The sequence below is a fragment of the Vitis riparia genome, chromosome 4, assembly GCF_004353265.1.
Source record: "Vitis riparia cultivar Riparia Gloire de Montpellier isolate 1030 chromosome 4, EGFV_Vit.rip_1.0, whole genome shotgun sequence".
NCBI classification, from domain to species: domain Eukaryota; kingdom Viridiplantae; phylum Streptophyta; class Magnoliopsida; order Vitales; family Vitaceae; genus Vitis; species Vitis riparia.
The window spans coordinates 7,268,798-7,282,601 of record NC_048434.1 but is presented as its reverse complement, the minus strand read 5'-3'; the positions used below and the strand labels follow the sequence as shown (position 1 = coordinate 7,282,601).

General features: G+C 34.1%; 2 protein-coding genes and 1 long non-coding RNA gene across 3 annotated transcripts; all 3 read left to right on the top strand.

The window, feature by feature from the left end:
- The first annotated feature begins 75 nt into the window (after positions 1 to 75).
- LOC117913625 (ER membrane protein complex subunit 4) lies at positions 76 to 6,925 on the top strand. The gene is made up of 6 exons (XM_034828646.1): positions 76 to 224; positions 311 to 367; positions 1,306 to 1,459; positions 3,069 to 3,166; positions 3,667 to 3,732; positions 6,520 to 6,925. Exons 1-6 carry the CDS (start codon positions 99 to 101, stop codon positions 6,556 to 6,558), a joined length of 540 nt encoding a protein of 179 aa, XP_034684537.1. The 5' UTR covers positions 76 to 98; the 3' UTR covers positions 6,559 to 6,925.
- Positions 6,926 to 8,364: 1,439 nt separating this feature from the next.
- LOC117912163 (probable steroid-binding protein 3) lies at positions 8,365 to 8,942 on the top strand. The gene has a single exon (XM_034826654.1). It carries the CDS (start codon positions 8,421 to 8,423, stop codon positions 8,718 to 8,720), a length of 300 nt encoding a protein of 99 aa, XP_034682545.1. The 5' UTR covers positions 8,365 to 8,420; the 3' UTR covers positions 8,721 to 8,942.
- Positions 8,943 to 9,389: 447 nt separating this feature from the next.
- On the top strand, positions 9,390 to 12,893 carry LOC117912362. Its single transcript, XR_004651008.1, has 2 exons — positions 9,390 to 10,143; positions 12,396 to 12,893. It is a non-coding gene; the product is annotated as an uncharacterized LOC117912362 (long non-coding RNA).
- Positions 12,894 to 13,804: the final 911 nt, after the last annotated feature.

Genomic DNA, 13,804 nt, shown 5'->3' with positions numbered 1-13,804 from the left:
AACCCAAACCCAAACCCGGGAGTGGAGAAATTCAAGGTCCGAATAGTCGGAAACAAAACCTAAAACGTGCGAGGCGGATATTGGAAAAGAGTGAAGCAATGGAGAAGGGAAAAGGTGTGATGGGAGGTAGAAGATGGGCTGTTGATCTCACTGACTATTCGACCACTCCTTCTTCTCGCGACATCCCCGATCCTCCTGGTTTCTCTCGTGCTTCTCTCGATCAGGTTCCTTCTTCTTCTTCTGCTTTTCTTCTTCTTTTTTTTTTAATTATAATTTTTATATATTCATTCATCTGGTTGATTTTGTTCAGGATGATTCAACACTGAGTCGACAAAAGAAGGATGCTGAAGCTAATTGGAAAGCTCAGGTAATTTTATTTTGACCAAACTGCTGACCCTGTTTGATCTATGTTACTGTATCTGTGATCGTGCTTTACCCTTTTTGAATCGTGTGGTATTCTTTTTTAATTAATCTGCTCAATTTCAGTCAGTTTGGATCCAAATTTCAGTCAGTTTGGATCCATATTTCTCAATTATAGTCCGAATTTTCCCTCAAATCAATGTCAAGTTGTTTTTAAAAAGTGTTAATTGTTTGTATAATTTTTCCATGTTCTTTTCCAGATTTATGTCAGATTTAATTGGGTGGCTATCTGATTCGAATTTGGTCGTTGACCATCTGAAAAATAAAATGGAACCGAAGATTTTGAGCTTTAAATAGGCAAATTATGAATTTTAATTCAAAGTTTTGTTGATTGATGAAATATAAAGTGGGTTAACTATATGAATTAGGTTGAGTTTGAAGTTGGGTCAGATTTTTTGTGATCAAAGATGGCACAGTTAATTCTTTTAAGAATAAGTTAGCTCAATATGTGCAATACATGAAATTAAGTAAATTGGTTCAATGGTTAATGGTGGAAAGGGTTGGTGAATTCAAGGTTTGTGTCAACAGAATAAACACCCAAATTCAATGGGTTATAAAGATTTAGAAAAGGCGACATTTTGTGATAAAGAATTTAAATCAGCTCTGTGTAAGATACTTTTGGAATCTAACGCAGACAAAATTAGCAATACTGTCATCTGTCTTAGTTTATGTTGTAGATACACTGCCTGGTTATATCGTTTGTGATGGGAAAGTGAATTTTAAAAGTTGTTCTTATAGATACCAATTATCACATTACTAATACTCCCATGTTCCCATCTCCCACTGTTTTTCTTTTGGGATGTAGACCAGTTATAAAACTGTTGTTTCTACTTAAATGATTAAAAGTAGAATCTTCTAATGCATAATCTCTCTATGTTTGAGTAGAAAGCTTGGGAAGTGGCACAAGCCCCTTTCAAGAATTTGCTAATGATGGGCTTCATGATGTGGATGGCTGGAAGTACGGTGCATCTGTTTAGCATTGGTATCACATTTTCAGCTCTTTGGCAGCCCATAAGTGCTCTTCAAGGGGTTGGAAAAGGTATGCCAGAACACCGAAGTTGATTTCTTTAATCTATGAAAACTGTGGTTTAACATGAACAGATCACTCTCAGGCCTGCCCTTGATAAGTCAAATTATTTTAAAACCAGTGAAAATGGTAGGAAAACTGATTCAACCCATTGGATCAGCTATTTTTACTGGTCTCATAATAACCAGTTAAGTTAGTTTTTAAGATGAATTGTGTATTAAATAACCAATAACAAATAATATGTAACATCCATTGGCATCATAGTGGTACCTTTTGGATAGGCAAACAAGAATATATAAAAGATGTCAATCAAAGAGTGGGGGGCGCACCCCAAGTGTTATAGTGGTACCTTTTTGTAACATGGCATATTTTTATTTTATATTGTTGTTATTATTATTATTATTATTATTATTATTATTATTATTTGCTTGTTGCATGACTACTAACATATTAGAAGGCCAGAAAAACTGTTTTTTAAAACTGAATTTACTTCAAATAGATTCTAAGCTTGAGTTTGGCCAAGTTTTTATTGAATATTTATAATCCAAGCTCTTTGTTAATAAACATGATAGACTAAAATTTGAAATTTTATTTCTTCTAGTCCAACCTTTAAGCTGCTAGTCTGGTGAGAAAGACTGGCTGGTCAGCTTTATGCTTGGACACTGGTTCAGTTTCTATAAAATTGTTACCTACCTGAGGGTAACTCGATTCTTGGTGGTCTTGTATTTTAATTATATCCCCATCCTCTCCATATATCTTATTTAATAGAGGATCTTGAGAAATTTTGGTAATGGTATTAGGTTATTAAGGTTATACCCACTCTTACAGTAATAGCAATTATTATTAGTCATTGCCCCCTCTGTTGGCTTCTATGATCGTATTGTTTCTCATATAATACTTGAGCAGTGCATATTGGTGAACATCCTTGAAAGAAACTATGTGATTCACATTTCTAGTGATTCTGATTTGATTCATTTGAAAGCTCCACAGCTATTCCCACGTATTTGTTTATTTTAGATCCCTTATTAGGTCCCCAGTAAACTTCCTTATCAGCTCTCTGGGATAATTTTTTCCTCTCCAAAATTTGGTGTATCTGGTTTGGATGCCTTTTCCTTACCAGACACCCTTCTTTCTTTTCTTTTCTTTTTTTTTTTTCTACTTATTTATTTTTTTAAGGCTATTCTTTTTCATATCCATCTGCTTTTTATTTTTCTCTCTTTCTTTCCTTCTTTCATTCATTTTTTTCTCCTAAATTTTTCCTCGGTGAAGGAATGGGGTGTGAGATTCTGTTGCCAGTTTAATTTTCTTCCTGAATGTTATGGCATCTAGGTTAACCAAGAACAAAATTGTTCTGCGTGGAACAAATACAACACCTTTTGAAGAACTAACTTGGTACATTAGTATGCACAAAGCAATTTATCAGATTAATATGCATTCTTATTTTGCACAAATCACTGTGGTTTGGCTTGAAAACAATTAGGTAGCTGGCATAACAGCCTCGTTTTGTGGTTGCAATTTCCAAATAATTTCAGCAGCTGCATTTACCTTGCAAGCTCTACTCAGAGGGCAGGACATTTAATCCTAAAACTTATTTTCACTAAATTTTGATTTGATTTTGCAGTTTTTGAGCCTTACAAGGACAGTAAAGTAGATCTACTTGGGCCTAAGCTACTCTTCATTGCCCTTAATTTGGGAGGTCTAGCTCTTGGTGTGTGGAAGGTGAGATTTTTTGTTTTTCTTTTAAGCTATATTTGGTTTCTAGAAAGTACTAAAGAAAGAAAAAAAATGTTAAGAAAAATAGTTTTCTCATATTTGATTTCATTATAGAAAATACAAAAGAAAAATAAATATAATCAAAATTAGTTAGAAATTTATGTAATTTAAAATTATTTAATCTTTATACAATAGAAAAAGTAAATGAAACGAGTTTGAAAAAATATATAAAAATAATTTATTGACTTCAAATCGATTTTTTGTTATCCTTCACCCATTTTTTTCCTTCTACTTTTCCTCTTTATTTTCTTTCCCTCACATTTTCCCTCAAATTTTTTGGGAACCAAACATAACCTTTGTGAATTTTTTGAGTGAAAGGCAAGATGCAATTTTTCTATTCTAAATGCAATAACAACCTTTGAAAAAAAAAATAAGAATAAGAAATCTTAGCATCTCAAGTATATTGGTTCTTAATAAAATTTTCCTTCTGCTCTCAATTTTGGCAGCTTAACACGTTGGGACTTCTTCCAACACATGCATCAGACTGGGTTTCATCTTTACCTCCTGCTCAGGTTCAACTCTCCCTCTTAAATAAATAAAATTTTGTGTTGGATTCTTTGTTCTGTTCCTGTTGATCTGAGATACATTTGCTCTTCCATTGTAACTATCATAAGTATGGGTAGTATTTGTCTTATTGGAATTAAGAGAATTAATAGCCGGTATTTGGGGAGTAGTGTTTTTGGGGTATAGTGTTAGAAGCCCTAGATCTATGGTCTTTGTGAGAAGAAGTCATATAAAATTGGTTGGTTTTTTGTTTATATTAAAGCAAAGTTAGTCTGATGTTTAGAAACTTATCCATTTTAAATAAGGTTTCTCTTGGTGAATGATCAAGGAAATTTGTTAGGGAGCAAGATAATTTATGGAGGTGAGTTAGCCCAAGGGATGGCGTGCAAGGGAGAGGAAGGAGAGATACAGGGTTGGTTTATGTAAAACCATCCAAAATGGTGGAATGTAGGCATGCAACTTGGTTGAATAGGCTTGACTGAAGCTAAACCTAAATTGACCTTTACGCAAGTTTAGGCAAACAATTTTTATTAATAAGGTTGGGCTTGGGTTGAAAAAGTTCAACCTAAACTCAATTTGGGTTGAATTCAAGTCATTGCCACGAGTGACATGATCCTGTTTTAATATGTTCTTTGATTTTTATATTGTTTTATATACTAATATTATAAAAAATTATAAGTTTATAAGCTGATAAAAATGGGGGAGATGTAAGTGGGTCCAACTTGACCCCACTCAAATATATCCCCATTTTGTTCCAATCAAGTTGAGTCTAATTTAATATCAACTTGAGTTTAATTTTAAGTGGGTCTAACTGGACCCCTACCAAATGTAAATCTTATTTTGACCTACACAACTCTAGCTCAACTCAAGTTCAAAAAATTGAGCTTGAGTTGATCACGTTGACTTAGAAGTTAGATTTGACCAAGTTTGGGGTTGGGACTTTTTAAGTTAGAGTTAGCCTGGATTAACTATTGCGAACCTGCCCAGTTGTAGAATTAGTGGGAGGTATTTCTCTCTAGGACTATATTGTTTACAGGTGATGGTAGCAAAATGAAGCTTTGATTACATGTCTGGTGAAGTGACTTGAGAGATGCATTCCATCCTTGTTTAGAGTGATTTGGTTAAGAAGCTGGGGTGGAAAATGTTGGGAATGGGAAGTTTGGAGAGGTCATTACAATCCTACTACAGTTAGGATTTTTGATAATTGGGAGTTGGAGAGGTGGCTATAGTTCCTGCTGCATGTTTAGCCAGTGATTGTGTGTAGAGGAAGTTGTGATGATAGTCTGTTGTGGGGCTCATATGCTTATTGAGAAGTGGATTTCTTCACTTGGGAGGTTGTTGAGGAGAAAATTTTGAAACAAACCAACTAATAAAGAGAGTTTGGCCTTTGGTTAACATTGTTGCTTGTGCAACTTATGAGTAGTGTAACCACGTTTTGATCAGTTATATTAAGGTCTGGATATTGTGGAACATTCTTTTGTCCCTCTGGTCTTTCTGGAGTGTCCATGTGGCTGGTGAAGGAGATCTTACATGGATACCATGGGAATTTTGTGGACAAGAAGTGTAAAAAGGTGTGGAGAACAACCCTGCTAAAGTTTGTTTTCGATCATTTGGAAAGATATCAGTTGTAGAGCCTTAGAAAAATTGGCGAGGCTAATCAATCGTTAGGAGTCTTCTCTCAAATCATTTTTTAGCATACTTGGGATTGTGTGGCTAGTTTCTAATTCTTCTTTTCTAGATTTATTGATTGTTTGGAAAGTTGTGAGCTTTATGGGCTTTTACTTTCTCCACATGTTTGGGCTTATATATATCCTGTGTATTTGTTGTGCCCAGTGCCCACCTTCTAGGGAGTTTTTAATAAGCTTTATCTGCATATAAAAAAAAATTATATTAGAAAAAAAAAGGGTTGTTCTGTGTTTTCATTAATGGACAGGTGAAGCTAAAAATATTGCCTCTTAAATAAAGAGAATAGCTTTTTGTACAATTTTAAAGTGAAATGTGCTAGTTGACTAATATTTGGTGAGGGACATTAATGGATGCAGGAAGTATGCCTCAATTATGAAAAATGTGACTTTATATGTGTTTTGGGGCAGTGCGAGTTGTCGCAGTTACTTACTCTTGGAAATAGTGGAGTGAATCTAGCCTATTGATTGTCTATATATAACTCTTCCCTGAATCTAGCCCTATCAATTTTGCCTTTTAAATATGGGCATGGAAATGTCAGCAGTATACCTTCCATGCTATTTTATTTATTGGTAAATTTTTGTCTCCATTGTGTCTTGAACTTGGAACCTTCCATAAACCCTTCCCAATCCTTCACCACTTGAGCCACGTCTCAAGGGCAGTATCCCCTCTATGTTATGGTACTGGGAAGAGAGTAACCACCACCCTGATTATCTAAATATAACTCTTATCTGATTCTGCTTCAAAGTTGTTTTTATGGATTTGGAGACATGCATTTTGCATATTTTCTGAAAAAACGTAAAAGCATGAGCTTATCCAAATAAACATGAGTGGAGCGGGTGGCACTGCAGAAAATGTATTGATAAACATGTCTAGAAATTACTGCCCATCCCTGAAATGTTAAAACCACACCAATGAAAGTTCATCTATACATTGTTTCAGTGGTCTTCTCATTATTTAAATTTCTGACTTTATACGACCCGCCTGGCTCAAGTGATAAAGGGTTGGCGTGGGTTTAAGCCCCAACGGGGACAAAAAAGGAAAAGAAAAAAACCATGTTCATTGATCCTAAATCCTTTCTAAAATCTAACGAGTTTTTTGTTTAATTTCAGGAGGTTGAGTATTCAGGTGGGGGAATTCCTCTGCGGTAGTATGCCTGTTTGTCAGCCCTATCCCCAAAGAACCAGTGAAGTAGAAGGGAGTTTGACTGTAGCGGAATGGGAACTTGGATGTTGCCCTATGGCTATTCCATGTATCTCCACCATGGGCAATCCAGAAAACAGTGGTTTGATTATTTTCTTGTCATGGACATAGTAATCTCATTTTGTGATTTTGTGGACACGAGGAATGACCCAAATTTGTAGTAATTATAATGATCCCACCGATTGATCGTTTTAGTGAACATGTGAATGATCATGGCTACAGCTCGAGTGAATCGGATTAGGGTTATAGTCGATCAGTGTAATCCGAATTAATAAACCTCAACTCAAAATCTAATCAAACTTGGGCTTTTTAACTTGACGCTCTTGCTCTAAGTTTAATCTAACCCAATTTTTTTCAAGCTCAGATTGAGTTTGGGTTGGGTCTAGGGTTGCTGAGTTAGATTCGAGTTGCTCGGTTGTATAGGTCAAATTGGAATGCTTGAATTTCAATTTCTGGTCCAGGTGAGTTGAGAAAACTAGGTCAAATTTGCTCAACATTAGATTGAATAGAGTCAATTTCTTGATATTGTCATATATTACATTAAATGCACACTCATTTTGGGTAGGTTTAATGCCTAATCCCCAAATTGGGTAAACCATAAATTATCAATTCCATGACAGTTTTGAAAATGATTCATAAAATTTAATGCATTTAAGATTTTCATTTCTAATGTGATTAAAATTAGAATTTGGAATTTTGGTCGGTTATATCTTTTCTGTCCTAAGGAACAAATTTAATGCAAATCCACCTTATAATTGTCAAATAATATTTACTTGTAAGGAAAATTTGTCATCAATTTTTATTTTTTATATTTTCATTCTATAAAATAACAAAATTGGAGAGTAAAACAATTTTTTATTTATTAATTTTTATTTTTTTTATTTTTTTATCTCCTATGATTACACATAGACATAAGATTATTTATCAACATAATGTCTTTCAAATCCATTAAAATAATTTTGTTAAAGTAAATATAATTGGAATTAATTAATATTTATTTCTTTGGATTCTTAGAAATATTGTGGTGGACATCATTATGATGATAGAGACATCCCAAAAGACACGGGCCCCAAGTAAAAATGGGATGATAATGATTAGAGTCTAACATTCCAACCACCACTAAAAGATTATCCTCATTTCAACACTATGGTATCCGTAGGGGAAAATAAAAAAAAATGATAGAATTCATCCAAATATCAAATTGGTTTAATTTTCAATAATTATTAATTTATTATTAACATGATTTGAAAATTATGAAAATTAACTTAATTGGTTCAATAATTTTCTTAGGAATTTTTAAAAAATAATTCAACCCTATCAAGTAAATATAGTGTAGAGAATGATCAAAAATGGTACGTGTATTATTAAAAGGTATTACCTGAATTATCAAAGTAATACAATTGACTAAAAAATGTATGAAATGTTAATTATTTTTAGAAAATGATTTAAAATTTATATTTTATAAATTTGAATTCTTATTTTATGAGTTTTTTTTTTTTTTTTCATGAGCATACGAGAACATTTTTTTTTTTTCTAATCAATTTGATCCAATCAAAGCTTTTTTAAATCACTGTTGAACTGCCATTATTTTTTCCAAAATATTATTAAATATTTTGTTTGAAGATATTTGTTATATAAAAAATGTGTATCTTGTAAAAGTGTCAAATTTTGAGGATGGTTGCATGGAAATTACATTAAATCTCATGTGATGGGATTATTGGAGTAAATAGAAAAAAAATTCTTATCTCTGAATAAAGGGAACAGCGACAGCGAGTGAAGGCGCTGAAGGGAGAGGAAGCAGGAGAAGGAAATGGAGGTAACAGCAGAACAACTGAAGCAATTCGACGGCTCAGATCCATCCAAGCCCATATATGTGGCGGTCAAGGGTCGCATCTTCGATGTCACCACCGGCAAGTCCTTCTACGGTCCCGGCGGCTCCTACTGCATGTTCGCCGGCAAAGACGCCAGCCGAGCTCTCGCCAAGATGAGCAAGAACGAGGAAGACATCTCTCCTTCTCTCGACGGCCTCTCTGAAAAGGAGATGGGCGTCCTGAATGACTGGGAAAACAAGTTCCAAGCTAAGTACCCTGTTGTCGGCCGTGTCATCTAGTCTCATCTCTCTCCTCTCTCTCTTTCTCATGCGTTATATTTTGTTGAGTTGGGTTCTTTGGGTGTTGTTTGCTTGTGGGTACCTGTAATTCTGATGGAATATCGAATGTTCTGTTAGCACTTTTGAGGCTCTGGGGGCTTGGGTCGGAAGGGTGGTTGTGTATTTGGCTTTGTGGTGCAAAGTGAATAAATGGGTCTTTTATTAATCTTGGTTTTATGCTTTCTTTTGTGTGTTTTGGCTCAAGTTTCTGCAATTTTGTTTGTCATAGTTTCTTTATGTGGGTGTTTGTTTTTCTGGAAAAGCAGATTCATCTGCGTAAATTAAGATCCTACTCCGAATATTGACATAAGGGTTCGGGCGTAGTCTGGTGATTTTGGATGCATCTCGTCAGTTTTGTTTAATTTATGCTTCATTGTAAGGTTTGGGATTGGCATTTTGAGTGAAGAATTTTGGGTTGTTGAGGCCATTGGGTTTCAGTAAAAGAACTCGAGTGCTCATGTTTTAATTGTTAATTGTGAATTCTTAAAATTTGGATTCTAATGAGTTTCATTAATAAAATGTTATAGGTGCTTATTTTAATTTTGGTGTGAGTTCTAAAGATCCGGATTCTAACATGATATATATATATATATATATATATATATATATATATATATATATATATTTTATGACAGGATTCTAACATGATTTGTATTAACAAAGCAGTTATTTGTGCTTGTATTTTTAACTTTAGTGTGAGCTTTCAAGATCCTGAGTCGAATCTACATTCTCAGTTTAGGCACATAAAAAGCCTAGAAAAATCATCAGCTCTCTTAATTTAATTTTCAGAAACATATCTCCTTACTCCTGAAATGGATACATTTGGTCAAAAGCAAATTATGCATATGGTTAACTTGTTGGATTTGGTATCACTGAATTTATGATGTTTTCAACTCTATCCTGGATGCCTTTGGACCATTAGTGGATACCTTGGGTCTTGTGAATTTAGACCTAGATTTAAGAGTAATGTGGTACATAAAAATGTAAAAAAAAAATTATGTTTTATTTGAAATGATGTGAAGCCTTTTGGTATAGTTTGGAATTCTTGGGTACCATCAAGACTTTTCTTCATTGCATGGGAAGCCAAATGGGGTAGCATTCTAACTTTGGATCAGCTTAAAAGGAAGGATTGAAAGATCCCTAATAGATGCTACATGTGCAAAGAAGAAGAAGAAACAATTGATCATATCATTCTTCATAGTCTGAAAGCAGTCTTATTGTGGCAGTTGATTTACGCCTTTGTTGGTGTTCATTGGGTGATTAATTCTTCATTAAAAAGTGAACTTCAGAGCTGGCAGGGGCCCTTTGTCAGAAGGAAGAGAAAAAAAGTTCAGAAAGTTGCTCCATTGTGCCTTCTTTGGACTATTTGGAAGGAGAGAAACAGGTGAGTTTTTTATAAGATTGAAAAAGTTGACTAAACAATTAAACAATCTTTCATGTATAGTTGGTTGGGATGGGAGAGTGTCTATTGGTGACTGCTCTTTGTTCGTTTTGACTTTGTGAACTGGTTAGGCTCTAAATAATGTGTGAATGTTGTTTGTTGTGTACCCCTTGCTTTGGTTTTTTGGCTGGTTGGCATCCTTGTATACAACATGTATATTTTTGTGCCATTTGTGGTGCTGTTCAATGCAATCAATCTTTACCTATCAAAAAAGGAAAACAGATAACCATTCTGATCTCCCAGTTTTTCTTTCAGCATGATCAAAGTGTGAACAAGTGACTGAATGCTTTAGTGGCTCAAAGCAGGGAAGGATATTTATCTTCTCATGTCAAATGCCAAACCTCAATGATAGCCTGCTGATGTACCCAATCTCACTGATAGCCTCGCATATGTGCCTGATAGGGTCTTATAAGTGAGGATGTGGGGAAGCAAAAAATAGAGATAGGTTTTCCAATGAAACTTTTTATTATGGACCTTGTGGTCTGAAAGCTTATTGCATTTGTGGTACTTGTGATCTTCATAGAGTGGAAATTCTTGGTTCAAGTCCTGCTTAGGGGTCATAATTACTAAAGAACCTGAACAAGTAGCTGAATAGCTAAGTTGGCAGGGATTGTCTTTCTGGAACCAGAGGTCCTAGTTTTGACACTGTCTGGATTTACTTATAATGTGGCACACAGTTTGTGGGTGTAATTGGATACTTAATGACTAGCCCTGTAAATCAAACTCTAGGGGGAGTGGGGCCAAGTACACCCTATAGTCAATAAAAAAATGGCCATCAGTGATAATCACAGAAGGGAAATACCAAACCTAAAGCTTGAATCCACAGTGTCTTATCGCGAGATTTGTGGCCACAGCTAACCCTACATTTTTGTTGATAATATCTTACTTTTAATTTGATTTGGAAACATTTTGCCATCAAGATTAGCAGGAATGTGGAGTCTCATGAACTATTGTGCTTGGAACCAGTAGATTTCTTATGGAGCTACCCTTAATATTGGTTTTATTTAGCTAATTGGATGAGCTGTGCGTGCATGAATTTTCTTAGTGGTGGAAAGGAATAATACTACTTATGGTAGTCATCTCTGCTGTCTTTTACTGGGCCCTCAAAAAGTTTGGTCAAAAAGACTGGGGAAATTCATTTTGCCCATATGCTAGCATTCAGCATGATGACTAATTGCTTTTTCTCCCATAGATTTCAGTTGAACATCTCTACTTAATATCAGAAAGTTATGCATTCCTTTCAACTTAAACATGCTTCTTTAACTGATGATGCAAGATTGGTGATGCATCATTTTCCCTTCATGATGTCCTAGAAAAGCTACTATATGATGCTAGTATAAGATTTTATGGCTATATCACTTTATTCTAATGTATTTCCAACAATTTCTTTGTTAAATGGCCTAAAGTCATTAGTTGATATGCAATTTGATATACTTAAACTAAAAAAGAAAAGGAACTTTATACATCATTACTCATAATCTTAGTTGTTGCATGTTGCAACTATGTGGTTTCTTAGATCATGTAGGGCTAAATGTGGATGTGCTAATTCATTTGCCTATTTTCAGGATTCTCCACATGCTAGCACATGGCTTACTACTTGATAATCTAACTTAGTTGAGTGTGGAAAAATGTGCCATGTCATAACCGAACAAATTAGTGAATGCATCTATGGTGTTCCCCTCGGTCTAGGGTTTAATGCTTACTACTCACTGAATAATGTATCCCTCTTCACATAACCTTGTAGCAACTGTCTGGAGTTGATATTTTTTTCATTTCGATGTAAGTGCATATTTTTAACCCACATGGAATCTGATTTTTGTTCATTTTTTTCTCTTTTCTTTGCCCTCTTCCCCTTCTCCCCTTCTCTTACTATCTTGTTTTATTTTCTGTTTCCTTTTCCTTTTTAACCCTTTGTTCTTGTATGGGACCACACTGCTCCTCACTCACTGTTCTGCACTTCTGCTGTAGCAATCCGGTTAGCCTGGTTTATATTTGTGGCAAACTTTCCAGTAAAGTGGAAACAAAGTTATAAATGAACTTAGCCTTGGTAGCCAGATCTTTACCCTTCAATGTTGTTGCTTGTGCATTACCATTTTAACTCATTCTTCTCTTTAATCATCTTGTAACCTATTATTGTTACTTCTATTTCACATGAATTTATTCAGCTTTCATTATATGCCCTTTCTTGTCATTAGCTATCATCAATTCGTCCATAAAAACAAGCCTTATCTTGTGATCAAACAAAGCTCTGGTCAGAGTCTCTCGTTAAAAGGGAGTGGTTGAGACCTGAGAGCTTTTCTTTTGTGGCAACTGAGATGATGAATGGCAATGAGTACATATAGTCCCAGTAAGCTTGTTGAATGAATCATGTGCAATAAAGCCCTTCAAAGCAAAATGCCCACAAAGCTAAAAAGGGCAAATCAGTACTGGAGGTAGAAAATGAACACCATGGCCCCTACCGTTTCTTGCTTGCTTCAGACAAAAGGTATGCTTTTCTCTCTTTAAATCATAATGTGGAAAACATGTTTTCTTTTTCTTTTCATCATTTGCCTCAAATGCCCACAATGTCATTAATTAATATATGCCTAAATATACATGTATGTGATTGTGTCAATCAAAAGATTTTGTATCTGATTTATTAAGAGAGGGTGTTTAATCATATTGCAGAAGCTCAATGAAGAAATTTATTGAAATTTGATTACTTATTTGCTCATTATGGAGTATGGTCTCCGATTGTTTGTTTGTTTGTTTTTTTTTTTGGTCTTCATCTTATGGAATGATGTTGTTTAAGAAAAATATTTATAGGTGATAAAATTATAAAAATGATTAATCTCACATGTGTCACAAGAATGTAAAAATTATGTAAAAAAGAATGCAAAAGATGAACCCAAAAAACAGGGACTTATAATGTTACCCACCTTGGAGTCCACTACATTCTCAAAGAGGATAAAAACTAAAATGGTCCCGAGGTTTTGGCTAAATACATAGTTTGAAATTTCATTATGCACCACTCTTATTTTCACCGAGAGGGGAGGTGAGTAAAAATAAGAAAAGAAAATGATAAAAGAGGTATTTGATGAAACTTTAGACTTATGGAGGTTAGATGTATTTAGTCAGAACTTCGAGAGAGGTAAACGAAATTAATCCAAATTAGAACGAGTACAAAGTGTAAATGCTTTTTTTTTTTAAAACTAATAAACATGTTTTAAAAAAATTGTTGGGTCTTTTGTCAGTGTGATTTAAATACGGTTTTTTATTTTTTAGAATTTTCTTTAAAAAAACTGTTTTTAAAATTTCATCACAGATAACTATTTTGGAAAAATAGTTTTTAAAAATAAAATGTAATAGAGAATAAAGTAAAATACAATTTCTTCTCTTTTATGAACTAATGCTCAAAATCATTAAAGATGATCTCTCTCTCTCTCTCTTTCTCTTTTTTTTTTCTTTTTCTTTTTTTTTTTTGACTTTTCTAACTTTTTCATTATCCAATAGATTGCAAATCAATATATATATATATATATATGATTTCCTACTTTTCTTTTTAAAATAATTTTAAACTCATACATCATAATTAATAATAAAAAGTCACAAAATTTAAAGTTAA